General features: G+C 41.6%; 1 protein-coding gene across 1 annotated transcript; it reads left to right on the forward strand.

The window, feature by feature from the left end:
• Nucleotides 1-350: 350 nt before the first annotated feature.
• On the forward strand, nucleotides 351-2,333 carry kcna4 (potassium voltage-gated channel, shaker-related subfamily, member 4). Its single transcript, XM_020917460.2, has one exon. It carries the CDS (start codon nucleotides 351-353, stop codon nucleotides 2,331-2,333), a length of 1,983 nt encoding a protein of 660 aa, XP_020773119.2.
• The last annotated feature ends 16,863 nt before the right edge of the window (nucleotides 2,334-19,196 follow it).

A 19,196-nucleotide genomic window follows, 5' to 3' on the forward strand; every position in this document is an offset into this window, starting at 1 on the left:
CAGTTCTAAGGGTTACAAATCTAGCCTCTTGCACAGAGAGACAAGGGGAGGACCGTGTTTGCAGGGCCTCCTAAACATTGATTCTCCTGTTGTGTGCTCGTGGGAGGGCATCCTCACGCCCTGTCCTCCTTCTTTTCCCCTAATCATCAGTTTTAAAATGGGACAGCGCACTGTGCCAGTGTACAGTTGAATACTTGGCCTCGTCTCGATCACACTCTCTGTCGTGTGGCGGCAGCATGATCCGCTCTGTTTTCTCCCTCTTCACTGATGCTGCCGCCCGCGTGCGCGTTGCCTTGGTAACCAGGCAGTCTCTCCAGCTGTAGCAGCGCACACTCTCAGCCTCAGCAGCCATGGAGTTCGCGATGGTCGGCGCGGACAGCCACCTGCCCTACGGCTACGCCCAGGCCCGTGCTCGTGAGAGAGAGCGCGAGCGGGAGCGTCAGTCGCGTGCGGCAGCGGCGGCTCAGGCCGCGGCTTCTGAAGGCGGCCCCTCGAGCGGTGGAGGCGGTGAAGGATCTGCCGCTGCCGCTTCCGCCTCCTCTGCCGCGTCCTCCTCCGCGGGCGCGCATCACCTTAACAACCGCCAACATCGCACCGCCTCCTCCGCGCGCCCCTCCTCTTCAGAGCTGCACAGAGCGGGAAGGAAACAGCGCGGCAGCGGCGGCACGGGGCGCTGGAGACTTGGAGGAGACCTGCGGCACTCAGAACTGGCGCTGCTCGGGTCCGAGGAGGACGTCATGATCCAAGAGGAGGAGGAGGAGGAGGGGGAGGGCGAGGAAGAGGGAGAGGAGGGAGAAGAGGAGGACCGGGAGCCCGAGGAGGACCGCAGCAGCAGGAGAAGACTCCGGAGCTTTGTGTGCAACATGGAAGACGAGGAGGACAGCGTGTCGGACCGGAGACCACAGTCCGGGTACGAGAGCGTGTACGGGGACTGCGGCTGCTGCTGCGAGCGCGTGGTCATCAACGTGTCTGGCCTCAGGTTCGAGACTCAGCTCAAAACTCTGACCCAGTTCCCCGACACTCTCCTGGGAGACCCGGACAAACGGATCCGGTACTTTGACCCACTGAGGAACGAGTACTTTTTTGACAGGAATAGACCCAGCTTTGACGCCATTCTCTATTATTATCAGTCAGGAGGACGCTTAAAAAGACCGGTCAATGTCCCGTTTGACATCTTCTCCGAGGAGGTCAAGTTCTATGAGCTGGGAGAGGAGGCTATTATGAAGTTTCGGGAAGATGAAGGTTTTGTGAAAGAGGAGGAGAAGCCGCTGCCGGAGGACGAGTTTAAGCGGCAGGTCTGGCTCCTGTTCGAGTACCCGGAGAGCTCCAGTCCGGCCCGGGGCATCGCCGTGGTGTCCGTGCTGGTGATCGTCATCTCTATAGTCATATTCTGTTTGGAAACTTTGCCGGAGTTCAGGGACGAGAAAGAATACCTCCAGCCGCGCGCGAACTCTTCCCAGCCCGACCCCGGGTTCACCCCCTTCAACGACCCCTTCTTCATCGTGGAGACCGTGTGCATCATCTGGTTCTCCTTTGAGATCATCGTGCGCTTTTTTGCGAGTCCCAGCAAACCGGCATTCTTCAAAAACATCATGAACTCCATAGACATAGTGTCCATTTTGCCTTATTTTATCACGCTTGGCACGGACCTTGCGCAGCACCAAGGTAACGGACAGCAGGCTATGAGTTTCGCGATTTTGAGAATAATCAGGCTCGTTCGCGTTTTCAGGATTTTCAAACTGTCCCGGCACTCAAAGGGTCTCCAAATCCTGGGACACACTTTACGCGCGAGCATGAGAGAACTGGCACTGCTCATTTTTTTCCTGGTCATTGGAGTCATCCTCTTCTCCAGCGCGGTTTATTTCGCAGAAGCGGACGAGCCCACGTCACAATTCACGAGCATCCCTGACGCCTTTTGGTGGGCTGTTGTTACCATGACAACGGTGGGGTACGGCGACATGAAGCCCATCACTGTCGGGGGGAAGATAGTGGGCTCTCTCTGCGCCATAGCTGGAGTGTTAACCATCGCGTTACCGGTGCCAGTCATCGTCTCCAACTTTAACTACTTCTACCACCGAGAAACCGACAACGAGGACCAGTCGCCCGTGGTGGAGAGCATGCCCCCGGGGTGTCCCTACTTCCCGGATTTTCTGCGGAAGTTTAAGGGCTCTCCCTCGGGCTCGTCTTTAGGGGACAAAGCGGAGTATATGGAGATGGAGGAGGGCGTCACGGAGTCGCTGTGTGGCCTGGACAAGAGCCCCAGTAAAGGCAACGGCACGGACATCAGCAGGAAAAACAGCACCATCTCCAAATCTATTCAGACTGACGTGTGACACACAAGGAAGGCTGCCCCTTTTTTTATGTTTGTCTCACAGAACTAGCCTCGTACAGATTCAGCAGCAGGTGGACACGTAGGGCACGTTTTACGCACGCGTCATATACACTCTCCATACCTGCCAAGGAGAATTGGGTTGGATCAGACGCACTGTTGTTTCAAATTCTATTCAGAAATTCCTTCCAGAACCAAAAGCACATCGTTACTATTGCCCCTTTTGTATTTTGTTCAGAAAAGCCCCCACAACACAGCACAAGTTACAGATGTTAACACTTTACGCACGCGTCATTCATCAAAATAGAGACATATAATTAATATAGATTCGTAGTTACAGTCATACAAAGTAAGATCAATTGAAATAGGCTATGGTATGAAACTGCAAACCCCCAAATTCAATTATTATGAACAACGCACAAGAATGCCCTAAAGCAGGTGGTCACATTAGGACACGCTTTACGCACGCGTCATGTTGCTTCACGTCAACAACAATAGAAAATAAATACATTTGGAAATAACAAATCCCATGGTAAAATTTGAACTTATTAGATGATCACTGTATAATATTGTGTTATAATAATAATATTTGCACATTGGTGTTCAAAACGACACAAGAGACAAACCAAACTCATATTTGGAACGCACATTCTATAACTGTGCAGAGAATAAAAAACACTTAATGAAATTATTTGACATAAATATTTCTTTGTTAACAAGAGAAATAAAAGTACACATCTGACACGTGCTCTTCAGGTGACAGATGTAGTTAGGCAGTGCGCACGTATTACGCACGTGCCAGAGCCCTGACGGTTTTCACTCCTGTGGTGCAGAATCTTGACCACAGTCTCCCGTTCTAGACTTTATTTTGCCAAGAAATATAATCAAAACATCGGGCTTCCAAATCTGACCCCCAAACCACATTTAGGAAAGGACAGGCTATGCATTCGCACTTTAGCAGTGCCATGTGTCAATAAGAGAAGAGCAGAGAGCGTCTCGCGGTTGGCTGTTATGCAATAACGTCACATTTGTTTGCACTAATGTCGTTTATCGGGGTTTGGTAGATTTATAGTTTTGTTTTTAGAGACAGAAACTGTAGGCACCACTTCAGTCAGAACACTTCCGAAGAGTCTTCAAAAGAATCTTCAAGTGTGTTAGAGGCGCTTTATCGGGCTGCAGGGAGGCGAGTGGACTTTATTTTGTTATAGATCTATATCTTAGTATTCACAAAGATCCTTTAAGACACAGCAGCGTACAGCAGTCATTAGCACACGAGGGCTTGAATGATTTCTAATCTGTTTTTACAACGGGCCGGAGCAGCCTGTTGACCCCACGAGAGCTAAGCACAGGAATAAATCCGAAGACTTGTCCTGCCCGCGTTTGTACACGGACACAAGCGGACCCTCTCTCCTCCAGTGTCTCTGAAACCACCTCAAACTGACAGTATCCCTTTACGCTGTGGCAGACGGAAAGATACAGCTGAAAAGACCCTGTTGTTGTTGTGGAACTGTCCGGGAGTTTACAAGCAGCTTCCTCTCCCGCCCGCTGGACCTCCTGCACAATTCTTTTTTTCTCCAGAGGACTATGATTATCTCCGAGCTCAGAGGAACCGCGGGATGTGGATGTCTTCCAAGGTAGGCCCCGTCTTCTTCCACTCTCTTTTTCATGTCACTGTGTTTATTGCATTACGCTGGGAAAAGTGACTCAGACATATTCATCGATACTCTACCGCTAATGCCAATGCTGTGAGTTATTTATAGCGGCTATTTTCAAGTCTGACACGGCCTGTCCATTAAAGCATGACGCATTATGAAGCGTGCGTAATCGTGCGTAAAATACTGTCGGTGGACGCAGGCCAAAATGGCGCACAGAAGACAGCGTTTATCTTGGAGTATTTGCGAGCAGACACTCCAACAGGCCTTTGATGAATGAACGCGCACCATAACAAGTAATAATGATAATGTGCTCTCGTGCAGTTGCTGTCTCTCAATCTCCTTTTTAAGTTTTGGCCGGTTCCAAATGTTTATTGTTAAGTAAACATTCTGGAATGAGGAGATGGGAACACTGGGTACATTTACATCCACTAAAATCAGATAACTAGAATAGTCAGGTAACGATAATTAAATCAGAGTTGTGTTTAACATTAGTTTGCTTGTTTTCCCTCAATTCTCCTTGTGAAAAATCTGCCCAGGTACAGAAAGAACTCAGATTACTCAGGTCAGGTGGAACTGGAGATCTGTTTTTTTTTCTGTTCTGATACCGATGTCGATACTTTGGTTTTAACTATCTGTCAGTACCCGATATTGGCCGATATTTGGGCAGAGACTGAACACATTTCTATTAATTTGATTTATTTCCTTTAAACACAAACCCCATATAATAACACTTACCTAAATACGTTTTGTAACTTGTTTTAAAATTTAAAAGTAACTACAGAACAACTTTGAACAGCTTTGAGGTGTTTTGAGCCAACTTTGTAGTGGATCTTATTACACCAATTTGTAATTTATACCAATTTTGGGATCGACCAAACCGGACATGGGCATTGTCCAGCTCCTGTGCCACATACGGTGCTTTGTTTGACTCTGACCAGCCCGTTTAAGCTCATTTGGAATTAAAAAATAAACATATTTTTTCAATTTTTCCTCATGCATGGACTAAAACTCCAGTGTTTTTCATTTTAGAGCTGTTTTTTATGACATTTTTTGCAAGGCAGCCTCACTTTTTCATTGCTTAGTCATTAAACTATTACCAGTCTGAGCAGCTCCTCACAACAATGATATTTACTGCTTTTTTAAAATAAAGAAATACAGTTAATATTATGCAGAACTGAGTTAAGCATTTTAGTTCAGCCCTCCACAATATTTTTTGTTTCTTACGTGGGCCCATGGAAAAAATAATCACCCATTCTTGATTTAGAAGGATTCTGTACTGAATTTTGAGTCCGTTAAAGCTGTCGTGAAGTTCCTTTTACGCTTAGTTTAGTAGAGATCAGCAATTCCAGGTCTGAAATGATCCAAATGATTCTAGTGAAGCTTTATGGAGTTGAGAAACACATAGACCCCTTCAGTGAATGGGAGGACCCAAACCCTCCCATTCACTGAAGCTTTTGGACATAGGCCATCTGAGTGTGCTATGCATTTTTTCACTCTTGTTAGGGCTGGTACTTTTTATCATTTAACCAATCGCTGCTATTTGGTCGTGATCAGTGTTGGGGAGTAACAGATTACATGTACCACCGTTACGTAATCAGAGTACAAATTATGAGTAACTGTATTCCGTTACAGTTACTGTTTCAATGAGTGGTAATTGGATTACAGTTACTTTGCTGAAATAAGTGGATTACAAGGCGGTATTTTCCTGTTTTCACATTTTGTGCTACATCCCATTTATTTATTTTTTTATTTCGGTAATTTCACTCATTGCCTGAAGCCCAAACAGAACGCGACAGTAAGAGCGATGGAAACGTCATGTTAAAGTTGGCGGTGTCAGTCACACAGTGGAAGCAGCAGTGCATTGGTAAAAACGCATTTGTGTCTTGGAAATTCTTCTCCCGATGTGAGATATATATATAAAAAAAAAAACAAATATAAAATCGCCTACAACTTAAATGTGAAACAGGAGCTACTGGCACCGGTGAAAACAACCTGCATAGACTCATAATATCTGCACTACTGTCCTATAGTGACCTGCCACATGAGAGGACGCGCACACAAACACACACACACACACACACACACACACACACACACACACACAAACACACACACACACACACACAAACACACACACACACACACACACACACAAACACCTTCATCATCGTCATCAACCTGAGAACCCGCGGACCACTTCTCCTTCCGTAGTTACTGCGCGGACACCGCCGTCTCGTGAGCCGCGTGTGGACCGTGTTTTCTCGCGTAAACCGAGCTTCCTCCTGTGCGCCTCTAAACCAGAACTAACACAGGACTAAACCAGGACTAAACCAGGACTAACACCAGGACTAAACCAGGACTAACACCAGGACTAAACCAGGACTAAAGCAGGACTGAACCAGGTTTAAACTAGGACTAAACCACGACTAAACCAGAACTAAAGACCTGGTCTAGACCAGGTCTAAAAATCAGGACTAAACCAGGACTAAACCAGGTCTAAACAACATGACACCTAACAGTAGGTTGACATAATTTAAGGTGATCTCATATAATTTCTCTATCAATAATATTTTTTAATCTGGTGAAGGAAAGGCTGATCTTGTTACTGTCTTTTAACAGACAAAACCTCTTATGTTAAGATCTCCTGGTCTTTGTTTCTCTACAGTAAACAGTTGCTTATTCATGGAGACTTGGGCTCAGACAAATTGAAGAAAACAAACACGAATTTTGAGGATGTGGTTGCTACATTCATGTCGTTTAAAAAAACATGACAATATCAAGTAATCCAAAGTAATCAGATTACGTTACTCACTTTAAGTAATTTAATGGATTACGTTACAAATTACATTTTGGGGTGTGTAATATGTAATCTGTAGGGGATTACATTCTAAAAGTAACCTTCCCAACACTGGTCGTGATGTATGTAATGCGCCGCTAACGGGGTTAACTGGTATATTAAGCTTTTCCCAAATCCCGTAGGAAGAAGAACAATAACTTTTTTACTCTTGATAAAATTCACCAAACATTCTCTTTGTTCCAGCTTTAAATCCTTTATCTCAGGAATCATTGACAACACAGAATATCTGGCTAAAGTGACCTTAAAGCAAACTAAATAAACTAACTTAGGAGGGCCATGGACCATGAGGGAACCAGGGGCAGATTTTTTACATTCAAATCACTCTTATTCAGAAACTATTGAAATAAGTAAAGTATCAGAATGTAGGAAAGAGTTACACTCCAACAGGGTCAAGTTAAACCTGTGATATTCTTTCAAGTTGTTGACAAAAAATTTAAAAACTCATGTCAGTAACAGAGGGAATGAAATATGCAGCACTTTTTGGGCAATAAATCCAAACAGTGATAACTCTTGGTTCTCACTTCCATATCCTTAACAAACTGGTTTGAATATTTGCTTCATATAGTTTTCTACCATATGGTACAAGATTAGGTTGAAAAACCTCTTACTTTTTGAGTCATGAGATTTTTTATTAAGAAAGTTCATGGTAACGGAGGGAAAAGTCGAAGGTGCATGATTTTACATAATTTGTCAACTTTTTTCTTCGGAATACTTTAATCTTACTTCAAAATGAAAGGAAACTATTTCTATAAAATATGTCAGTCCTTCCAAGCAAATTTTTATCATTTTAATACATAAAAAAAAAAAAAATCCTGTATCTTCATCAACAGTTCAAAGATGGAATAACACAAGATATGATGAAATACATCCATTTATTTACATGATTTGCAGGTCTTTGAAATTTGGGAAATAATTTTTGTTCCATGTTTCATACATGGTCTGTTTAAAACGTATGGAACTTTAGAACCAAAAATGGTACAGAAAAAAGGTCAACAGTTTCATAAACTAGAGTACATATGTATCTGTTCAATACATTTTTATATCAGATGCGTTAACTTGAATTTTTGGCCTTGTTGTTTACTTCTGCTTGACCGGGCCCATTAACTAAAATGTGTGCACTCAAATTAGAATATAAGTTTAAATAAAGGAATTAATTTATGTGTAATGTAGTTAACTTAATGTAAATGAAATAATACTGACACTATGTGGTGGTGGCAGAGGTATCCACCACAACGTCTTTCCCCTTGATAAAATTCACCAAACATTCTCTTTGTTCCGGCTTTAAATCCTCGATCTCGGGAATCGTTGACAACACTTCAGTGAATATCTGACTCTTCACTGATTGGCTGGATCCCGAACTCGCACTTCCGGGGTTTTTGCGAACCGTCTAGTGTTTTCTGCTTCCTGACCTAGTCGCTGGAGAGAAATGAAATTGAGCAGAGGCTAATAAACATCTCCACTGTTGCCCGGTTTGGTCATTTCCATTAATTTACATCCAGGGAAGGCAAAATTAGTAAACAGCTAAAATTGTACAAAGCCTTTTCATTTGTTGGTATAAAAAAAGGATCTATTTTTACAATAACTCATTTATAAAACTTAAGCCGCTGAAACTTCTGTGAGAACTTTAAGAGCTTAAAGTTTACAGGTTTATTTTGTGAAGCTATGCACACAATATTATTTGTCTACTTATGCATCATGTGTTTTCAGTGGAACACATTAGAATGTAGATGCTCTGAATTCATTCACAGACAGACAGTGTGAAATGGAACTCCCACCAAAGCAGACTGCCTCGACAAACAAGGCCTTCCCAGAATAACTAAATATTACTTTTATATAAACGGACCAATAATGAAACAACCCTGGCGTTTCATTTTCAGACCAAGGTTTAGTTTGTGTTCATACCTGTTTCTTCTTCAGAGTGGTCACATGATGTTGCTGTGACGTGTGTGGTCAGCTCACAGGACTATTAACCGGGACCACGGAGCTTTTTTACTCTCACACGCTTGGAATTGGGAGGAAGTGCTCCAGAAACATTTGGAGGATTTCAGCCCTGGAAGTGACTGTCTCTAATGCAGTGTTGGGGAGTAACAGATTACATGTACCGGAGTTACGTAATCAGAGTACAAATTATGAGTAACTGTAATCGGTTACAGTTACTGTTTCAGTGAGTGGTAATTGGATTGCAGTTACTTGGTTGAAATAAATGGATTACACGGAGGTATTTTCCTGTTTTCACATTTTGGGCTATATCCCTTTTTTTTTTTTTTTTTTTTTTTTTTTTGGTAATTCCACTCATTGCTGGACACTAAACCAGGTCTAAAACCAGATCTAAACCAGGACTAAAACCAGGTCTAAACCACATCTAAACCAGGACTAAACCAGGTCTAAACCAGGTCTAAAAACCAGGTCTAAACCACATCTAAACCAGGTCTAAACTATGGATTTAAGAGGACTAAACCAGGACTAAACCATGCCGTGCGAACCGTGTCTCCTCGTCTTCTATCAATACTATTTCTAATTTGGTTCCGTAAAGTCTGGGTTTTTTATTGTCTTTTAGCAGACAAAACATCTTATGTGAAGATGTCAGAGTCTTTGCTTCTCTACAGCAAATCAAGTAATCCAAAGTGTCCAGATTACATTACTCACTTTAAGTAATTTAATGGATTACATTACAAACTACATTTTGGGGTGTGTAATCTGTAATCTGTAGGGGAATACATTTTAAAAGTCACCTTCCCAACACTGCTCTAATGAACAAAAAGTAAAAGGTAGCTGTTAACTACCACTACATGGCATCAATAGGTGGAACATATCATTTAGAGTTTTGGATTTGTAGATTCTAACATGGCTTCAAACTCACAAGAATCTACTTCTGTATAATATAGGACTTGGAAGATTTTGCCCACTGGACATGCACATTTTGGACGTTCCTCAAGAGTTTATTAAGATTTTGGGTCATAGTCAGAAGCAAAAGAAAAATTCTATTCTGTCACTGGACAAAAGTTTTAGGATGAAGACATTTTATCATCCCTGAGAATAGAGGAAAATAGGTCGGGGATGCTGCTTTTATAATTTACACCCCAACTGTGTGGAAGTCACTCCCTTCTGAGATGAGAGAAGCTGGATCTCTGGAATCAATCAAAACTAAAATTAAAACCTATTTTCATAAATTAGCCTTCAGCTCATTTGAATAATTCTAATTTATTTGCACTAAATGTACTAATCTTGTTCCTCTACTGTAATTCATTGTCTTCTGTATTGCACTGTATTTTATTTTTTATTGTTCTAATATTGTCATTCTGTTTTTATTATGCCTCTTGAAAGCACCTTGAATTGCCAACAAGCACAAAAGATGCTTTATAAATAAATAGTATTATTATTTCGCTCTAAAACAGGAGTCTCCAGCCTGTAGCTCCAGAGCTGCCAATAGTTCTCCACTTCCCAGGAACTCACCAAAGGATTTCTGAATTATATATGCATTTTGCTGAATAACTGAAATTAATTAAATGCCTATATTGTCAATGTATCATCTATACTATATGGATAATGGTTTATGTTTTATACGCAGCCAACTGAACCCCATTTAAGTCTTCCCATTGTTCTTCTACAGAGGTGGGCAATTCTTTTTTCCATTTGGAGAAACAGAAAATATTATGGAGGGCTGGACCAAAATGCTTCTCTCAATTCCGCATAATATTAAGTGTATTCAGTGTTGGGGAGTAACAGATTACATGTGCTGGAGTTACGTAATCAGAGTACAAATTATGAGTAACTGTATTCAGTTACAGTTACTGTTTCAGTGAGTGGTAATTGGATTACAGTTACTTTGTTAAAATAAATGGATTACATGGTGGTATTTTCCTGTTTTCACATTTTGGTCTATATCCCACGTCTCCTTGGACTGCGCTTCCTCCTGTGTACCTCTAAACCACAACTGGACTAAACCAGACTAAAACCAGGACTAAACCAGGACTAAAACCAGGACTGAACCAGGACTAAACCAGGACTAAAACCAGGACTAAACCAGGACTAAAACCAGGACTGAACCAGGACAAAACTTCTTACGTTAAGATCCTCGTCTTTGCTTCTCTACAGCAAACAAAAGTCTGTTCATGGAGACTTGGGCTCAACAGACAATTTGAAGAGAACCAATGAGAACTTTCTGGATGTGGTTGGTACATTCATGTAGTTTTAAAAAGCATGACAATATCAAGTAATCCAAAGTATTCAGATTACGTTACTCACTTTAAGTAACTGAATGGATTCCGTTACAAACTACATTTTGGGGGATGTAATCTGTAATCTGTAACCTTCCCGACACTGACTGTATTTCTTTATAAAAAGCGGTGAATGTCACTGTTTTGACGAGCTGCTCAGACTGGGGAGAGTTTGTGTTATGACTAAGCAATGAAAAAGTGAGGTTGCCTTACAAAAAATAGTCCATGCATGAGGTCAAATGATAAAATATGTTTTATTTTGTAATTCCAAATGATCTTAAACGGGCTGGGTCAGAGTCAACCCAAGGACCGTATGTGACCCGGGAGCTGGACAGTGCTCAGGTCTGCTCTTGTATATACTGCAGCCTCTAATATTAGTAGCTCTGTGACATTTTTGTTTTGTAAAGGTAACTCAGCGGAGGTAAAAGGTTGGAGACCCCCGCTAAAACATTTGTCCAGTTGACCGAATAGATTTTCTTTTGCGACGGATCATACCTGGACTCAGGGATTACACCGTGTATTTTTGACTTTGACTGTCATGTTTCACTACTAAACCAGGTATAAACCAGGACTAAACCAGGACTAAACCAGGACTGAACCAGGACTAATCCAGGACTGAACCAGGACTAAACCAGGACTAAACCAGGCTCTAAACCAGGACTAAACCAGGACTAAACCAGGACTAAACCAGCTCTAAACCAGGTCTAAACCAGGACTAAACCAGGACTAAACCAGGACTAAACCAGCTCTAAACCAGGTCTAAACCAGGACTAAACCAGGACTAAACCAGCTCTAAACCAGGTCTAAACCAGGACTAAACCAGGACTAAACCAGGACTAAACCAGGTCTAAACCAGGACTAAACCAGGACTAAATCAGGTATAAACCAGGACTAAACCAGGACTATACTAGAACTAAAACTAGGACTAAACCAGGACTAAACCAGGACTAAAACAGGACTGAACCAGGACTAAACCAGGACTAAACCAGGTATAAACCAGGACTAAACCAGGTCTAAACCAGGACTAAACCAAGACTAAACCAGGACTAAACCAGGTCTAAACCAGGTCTAAACCAGGACTAAACCAGGACTAAACCAGGTCTAAACCAGGACTAAACCAGGACTAAACCAGGACTATACTAGAACTAAAACCAGGACTAAACCAGGACTAAACCAGGACTAAACCAGGACTATACTAGAACTAAAACCAGGTCTAAACCAGGACTAAACCAGGACTAAACCAGGACTAAACCAGGACTAAACCAGGACTAAACCAGATCTACGGAACGGAAAAAACGGAATAGATTTTTTCTTTTGCGACGGATCATACCTGGACTGAGGGATTACACCGTGTATTTTTGACTCTGACTGTCACGTTTCACCAAGCAAATAGAGCTTTAAACTACATTTTCATACTCATATCTTCAACCTAAGCGTGTGTATCCATACCCGTCCATCGTAATCCCATTAGAACCCCGTACACGGCCCCGTAACCTGCTCCTCCGTCGGCGCGGCAATCCTCACGCCGCATTTTTGCATCTTGCTCCTGACTCACGGAGGTAACAGTTATCTTCACACCTGCACAGCCGCTCTCCCCCTCCAGGACGGCTCCCACTTAGCGCTTACATAACACAGCTTACGGCGGTCGCGAGGGGTGCCATCCAAAAACTGTTTTCGCACACAAGCTCTGGGTCACACGTCCGCAGGTCTCCGATTACACCGTAAGCCCCGACTGGAGATGGCACCGCAGAACGCCGGGGCTGTTCTGGGCGACCGGGTGCGGACCTGAATCACGTGCGGGCCGGATCTGGGTTTCTCCATATGGCCCGCTCCATGTGACAAAGGAGGTTATTTAAAGAGACTCAGCCAGACATTGCTTAGGTCAGGGTAAGATTCTGCAAAGATGATCTTAACTTCACATTATCGCAGTATTCTGTCCTCATTTTGGACTTCAAGAGAGCTTTGTGTCATGACAACAGAGTTTGAAGTGTGATATATTGCTGACTGAAGTAGATACAGAAGATAAACGATCATTTTGAATATGAATTTCACCGACACAGTAACCAAAAAGCAGATTTAAACCACAAAATCTATTCTAAATCGACAATATTGTTAAAGAGCTCTGAGCTGCAGTAAATAAAAAGCAGAATGTAACACTTTAGGACTTAGTTTGCATCTGTAATAAGTGAAGTTATTATTATTCCATCTTTTCTGGATTAAATCTGATCATATAACCAGAAAATTTGAGATGCTACAGGCTTTTTTACATCATATGTGGGGGTACAACCCTTATTTTGACACTTTTTTATGCTGCCATTCTGACACGTTTTATGTCACTATTCTGGCAACCTACTCATAGTTTGGAGCATCAACTTTTTTGCCTTGTATATGCCACATGAACCATGCCTCCTCCCGTACGCCACATGGACCATGCCGCTAATCCAGGACTAAAACCAGGACTAAACCAGGACTAAAATCAGGACTAAACCAGCCATAAACTAGGACTAAAATCAGGAATAAAATCAGGACTAAACCAAGCCCAAACCAGGTCTAAACCAGGACTAAAACCAGGTCTAAAGCAGGTCTAAACCAGGACTAAAACCAGGTCTAAACCAGGACTAAACCAGGACTAAAATCAAGACTAAAACCAGGTCAAAGCCAGGTCTAAACCAGGACTAAAACCAGGTCTAAACCAGGACTAAACCAGGACTAAAATCAAGACTAAAACCAGGTCAAAGCCAGGTCTAAACCAGGACTAAAACCAGGTCTAAAGCAGGTCTAAACCAGGACTAAAACAGGATTTAACCAGGACTAAACCCTTTTGTCTCCTCCTGTTTTTGTGGTCCTGGTCTCATTTTGGACTCAACCACGTTTGGACTCAATCTTGTCTTGGTCTTGAAGGTGCTTGGATTCGGTCTTGTCTCTGTCTTGAGGTCTGACACTCGACAAGTGATAAAATGAAGACCGATTTATAAAAACACTGATATATAGTATTTGCCAAAATAACTATAAAATACAAATAAATGTTGAAAATTACAAAGATGGTCTTGACTTTGTCTCGATGGGTCATGGTCTTGATTTTGGCCTTTAAAAGTCTTGGTCTTGTCTCAGTCTCGATCCTCAGAGGGCTTGTTTGTGTCTCGGTCTTGGAACCCAGTGGTCTCGGCAGGTTTTGGTCTTGATTAGTGTGTTCTTGACTACAACACTACTATCAGAGGCCTCCAAAACTTGAGTGTCCATGCTGTAGGTAAGGACTAGGACAGGAACAGTCACATTTGTTTTGGTCGTATTGTTCCAAACACTGTGATTAGGTAGACTGATTGTTGAATGGATGATTTATCACAATTTTATTCAGTTAAAAAACCCCAAAAAGCATCTTGCACAGGGGCCCCACAGCTCTAGAAACAGCCGTGTTCTCTGTTAGGTTCTCCGTAGATTGTTATTAAAACTATGCCTTTTAGTTTTCAAAATGATATGGGAAGTTTGAATGGATGTGCAATTAAAAAGTCTCAAAAAGCATTGATGCGACGCGGCAAAGATGGTCAGATTGAAATGTGTTCACGGTAACTCCGGTGTGCATCTGAATCGGTTTGTGATACTGCGTCAGTGAGAAAAGGTCATACACACATAAAGTATTTCATTTGAACTTGTGCGTGTTCTTCTGGGTATGTGAGAGGAGGAGGAAAAGAGGAGAGGAGATGGGAACGAGAAGGAGATGAGGAGAAGAGGAGGAGGAAGAAGTAAAGAGGAGGAGATAAGGACAAGAAGGAGGAGGAGAGTAGGAGGAAGAGGACAAGGATAAGGAGAAGAGGAGATGATGGTGAGAAGGAGGAAGAGGAGGAGGGTAGGAGGAAGAGGAGGAAGTGGGTGAGGAAGAGAAGAGGACAAGGAGAAGGAGGAGAGTACGAGGAAGAAGATGAGAATAGGAGGAGTGGAGGAGGAGAAGGAGGAGAATGAGGAGAGGACAAGGAGAAGGAGGAGATGATGACGAGAAGGAGGAGAGCAGGAGGAAGAAGATGAGAATAAGAGGAGAGGAGGAGGAAGAGGAGGAGAAGGAGAGGAGAATGAGGAGAGGACAAGGAGAAGAGGAGATGATGGCGAGAAGGAGGAAGGGGAAGAGAGTAGGAGGAGGAAGAGAGTGAAGAGGAGGAGATAAGGACGAGAAGGAGGAGGAGAGTACGAGGAAGAAGACGAGAATAGGAGGAGAGGAGGAGGAAGAGGAGGAAGTGGGTGAGGAAGAGGAGAGGACAAGGAGGAGAGGAGATAAGTACGAGAAGGAGGAGGAGAGTACGAGGAAGAAGACGAGAATACGAGGAGAGGAGGAGGAGAAGTGGAGGAGAAGGAGGAGAAGTGGAGGAAGATGAGGAGAGGACAAGGAGAAGAGGAGATGATGACGAGAAGGAGAGTACGAGGAAGAAGACGAGAATAGGAGGAGAGGAGGAGGAAGAGGAGGAGAAAGAGAGGAGCATGAGGAGAGGACAAGGAGAAGAGGAGATGAGGACGGGAAGGAGGCGGAGGAGGAAGAGGCGGAGGAAGAAGAGGAGAGTAGGAGGAGGAGGAGATGAGGATGAGTAGGAGAAGGAAGAGAAGGAGGAAGAGGAAGAGGAGGATGAGGAAGAGGAGGATGAGGAAGAGGAGTGGGTATAAAGTCCGGTGTCAGTTTGGTTTAAGCCTGGGCAGAAACCGAGCGCTGTGCCCTGTGACTCTGACTCACTACACCACATCAACACTGGGCTCAGGGAATTTTAGGACCTTTTTGTTTCTGCACTACAATCCCACTGATTATAATGATTTATTTACATTTAAGAAGACAAATTATGATTTTTTCTGGTATTTAGTATTCATCATAATACATATTTAGATCACTATTTTACATTTGATTTATTATAAACTGCTTTAACAAACAAATATTATGTGTTACGTGCAGTGTTGGGAAGGTTACTTTGAAAATGTAATCCCCTACAGATTACAGATTACACACACCAAAATGTAGTTTGTAACGTAATCCATAAAATTACTTGAAGTGAGTAACGTAATCTGAATACTTTGGATTACTTGATATTGTCATGCTTTTTAAAGCGACATGAATGTACCAACCACATCCTGAAAATTCATGTTTGTTCAGTCTTTACTTGACCATATTAAAAATATTATTGATATAGAAATTATTTCTATATGAAATCACAATTATGTCCACACTACTGTTAGTGTCATATTGTATTAGTTTAGTCCTAGTTTAAACCTGGTTTTAGACCTGCTTTAGTCCTGGTTTTAGTTCTGGTTTTAGTCCTAGTTTTAGTCCTGGTTTATTCCTGGTTTAGTCCTGGTTTTAGTTTTTGTTTTAGTCCTAGTTTGGTCCTGGTTAATTCTAGTTTAGTCCTGGTTTAGTCCTATTTTTGACCTGGTTTTAGTTCTGATTTTAGTCCTGGTTTAGCCCAAAATGTGAAAACAGGAAAATACCGCCATGTAATCTATTTATTTTAACAAAGTAACTGTAATCTAATTACCACTCATGGAAACAGTAACTGTAACTGAATACAGTTACGCATAATTTGTACTGTGATTACGTAATTCCAGTACATGTAATCTCTTACTCCCCAACACTGGTTACATGTATCGTTATTGCTGTTAAACATGGTCAGTTTTGAGTGCTTTTACTTTGGAAATGTATAGTTTAGAATTTAAAATAATGCCTAGTTAAAAAAAAAAAAAAAAAAAAAAAAAAAAAAAAAATATATATATATATATATATATATATATAATATAATAATATATATATATATATATATATATATTATTATATTATTATAATTATTATTTTTTTCACTCTAAAACAGGAGTCTCCAGCCTGTAGCTCCAGAGCTGCCAATAGTTCTCCACTTCCCAGGAGCTTGCCAAAGGATTTCTGAATTATATATGCATTGTGCTGAATAACTAAATGAATTAAATGCCTATATTGTAAATGTATATATGGATAATGGTTTTCAGTGGAACACATTAGACTGTAGATGCTCTGAGTTCACTCACAGACAGACAGTGTGAAATGGAACTCCCACAAAAGCAGACTGCCTCGACAAACAAGGCCTTCCCAGAATAACTAAATATTCTCTTTATATAAACGGACCAATAATGAAACAACCCTGACGTTTCAAATAAATAGTTTGTGTTTATACCTGATAGTTTCTTCTTCAGAGCGGTCACATGATGTTGTTGTGGCGTGTCTGGTCAGCTGACAGGACTATTAACCTGGACGACGGAGCCTTTTTACTCTCTCACACTTGGGATACTGACCTGAAGAAGTTGTGGCCACTCTGAGGAAGACTGTGAGTGAGAAGTCCAAAATGTATGAAACAAACTAAACTTACTAAAAAAATCTATTTGTAAATGTATCATCTATAATATATGCATAATAGTTTATATTTTATAAACCCATTTAAGTCTTGCCATTGCTTTTATACATCGGTGGGTAATTCTTTTTCCCATTTGGAGAAACAGAAAATATTGTGGCGCTCCGAGCCAAAATGCTTAACTCAATTCTGCATAATATTAACTGTATTTCTTTATAAAAAGCAGTAAATGTCATTGTTTTGATGAGCTGCTTGGACTGGTAAATGTTTATATTATGACGAAGCAATGAAAAAGTGAGGCTGCCTTATGAACAATGCCGTTAAAAACACCTCTGTTAAACATGGTCAGTTTTGAGTGTCTTTGCTTTGGAATTGTATAGTTTAGAATTTAAAATAATGCTTGGTTAAAAAAACAACAATAAACATTTCATTTCACAGCTTGCCCTCTACTGGCAGCAAAAGGAATTACCACAGTAAACACAGGCAACAGTTAAATTAGGAAATGAATGTCACAAATGCTTAAAACAAGTCGGCCGATGCTTTGTGGACTTAAAAAATACAAAAATACAACTCCAAATGTGTTTTTAATGAAGGAGCAATATTCTAACCGGGTTAAAAGCTCAAAAAAGTGCATTTTGCTTAACAGAAAGTTCTCAAATTTGGCATAAAGTAAACACCCAGCTCTAATCTTACAGTTGGGAATTTTAGAATGATCATGCCACTACAATAATTACAGTGCGTCTGGTAACACAGAACACTTTCACTTCAAGTTTCACTCGTTATTCAGCAGAAATCCACAGACTTTTTCAGTCCCCTGTGATTTCTTTGTTGTCTTTTTATCTTTGTAAGCAGTAATATTCGGGTTGATGTGGATGGACCATGTGTGTCCCTGATCGACTAAACCACCTGTCAGTCCAGATTACATGTTTGTGAAGGATCTGAGGAGCGTTTATTCTTGGACAACGTTGCAAAGAGTAACTAGCACTTAAGAAAGGAGACCAATGGGAATATCTAGTGCTACAATGGGACACCAGTAGCAAAAACTTCTAATGTTGTGTCCTTTGTAAAGACACTTCACTGACATATGTCTAATATGTGGAGTGTCTGAGTGTACTGGTGGCGGTGGGTAGCCTCCCTTCTGTCTGTCAGTCTTAACCTGAGCAGATGTGGCTACAAAATACATAAGACTAAAGGCTTCCACACACTAAAGAAGAATTTGCCGATTTTGGCTGTGATTTCTTCTCCTTGAGTTTGGGGAGGTGTGACGTGACTTTGTGTCTTAGTGTGCAGTTTTAAAGCCATTGCAATCCTCTTGTGTGGTGTCACTGTCAGATCGTAACCACAAAACATCAGCAACACTATAATAACAACCGATAAATCTGAGCGTCAGGGGCAGAGGAGTGACGGACATTTCAGGATATAGCGAAAATAATGAGAAGACTTTATTCCTCACCTTTTGTAAAGTAGTAAATTTAAACTGCAGCATCTCATCTACATAATCCATAGAAATTATCCTCCACAAATAATGACATCCAGTCCACAAAACCACACCAATCAATCCAGTCTGAGGTGTTCTATTAAAGTAAAAAGGTGGGAGTAGTTCCTCACGTGTGTTTGTTTACATCTACACAGCGCACGGATCGAGCTGAAGCTGCAGATCAGTGACAGTGACTTCCTCTGTACCATATCGCCAATTTTTTATGCTTTCAAAATCATGTATCTGACTTTTTGCACCACATTTCACAAATAATAATAACACAGTTTTGACTTGTATGTAAACTAGAAGTGTGG

This window comes from Boleophthalmus pectinirostris, unplaced genomic scaffold, assembly GCF_026225935.1.
Source record: "Boleophthalmus pectinirostris isolate CB_2022bp ecotype Guang Dong unplaced genomic scaffold, ASM2622593v1 HiC_scaffold_19, whole genome shotgun sequence".
Lineage (NCBI taxonomy): Eukaryota > Metazoa > Chordata > Actinopteri > Gobiiformes > Gobiidae > Boleophthalmus > Boleophthalmus pectinirostris.

Coding starts and splice junctions, on each gene's coding strand:
- kcna4 (XM_020917460.2), top strand. CDS start 351: ATGGAGTTCGCGATGGTCGGCGCGGACAGCCACCTGCCCTACGGCTAC.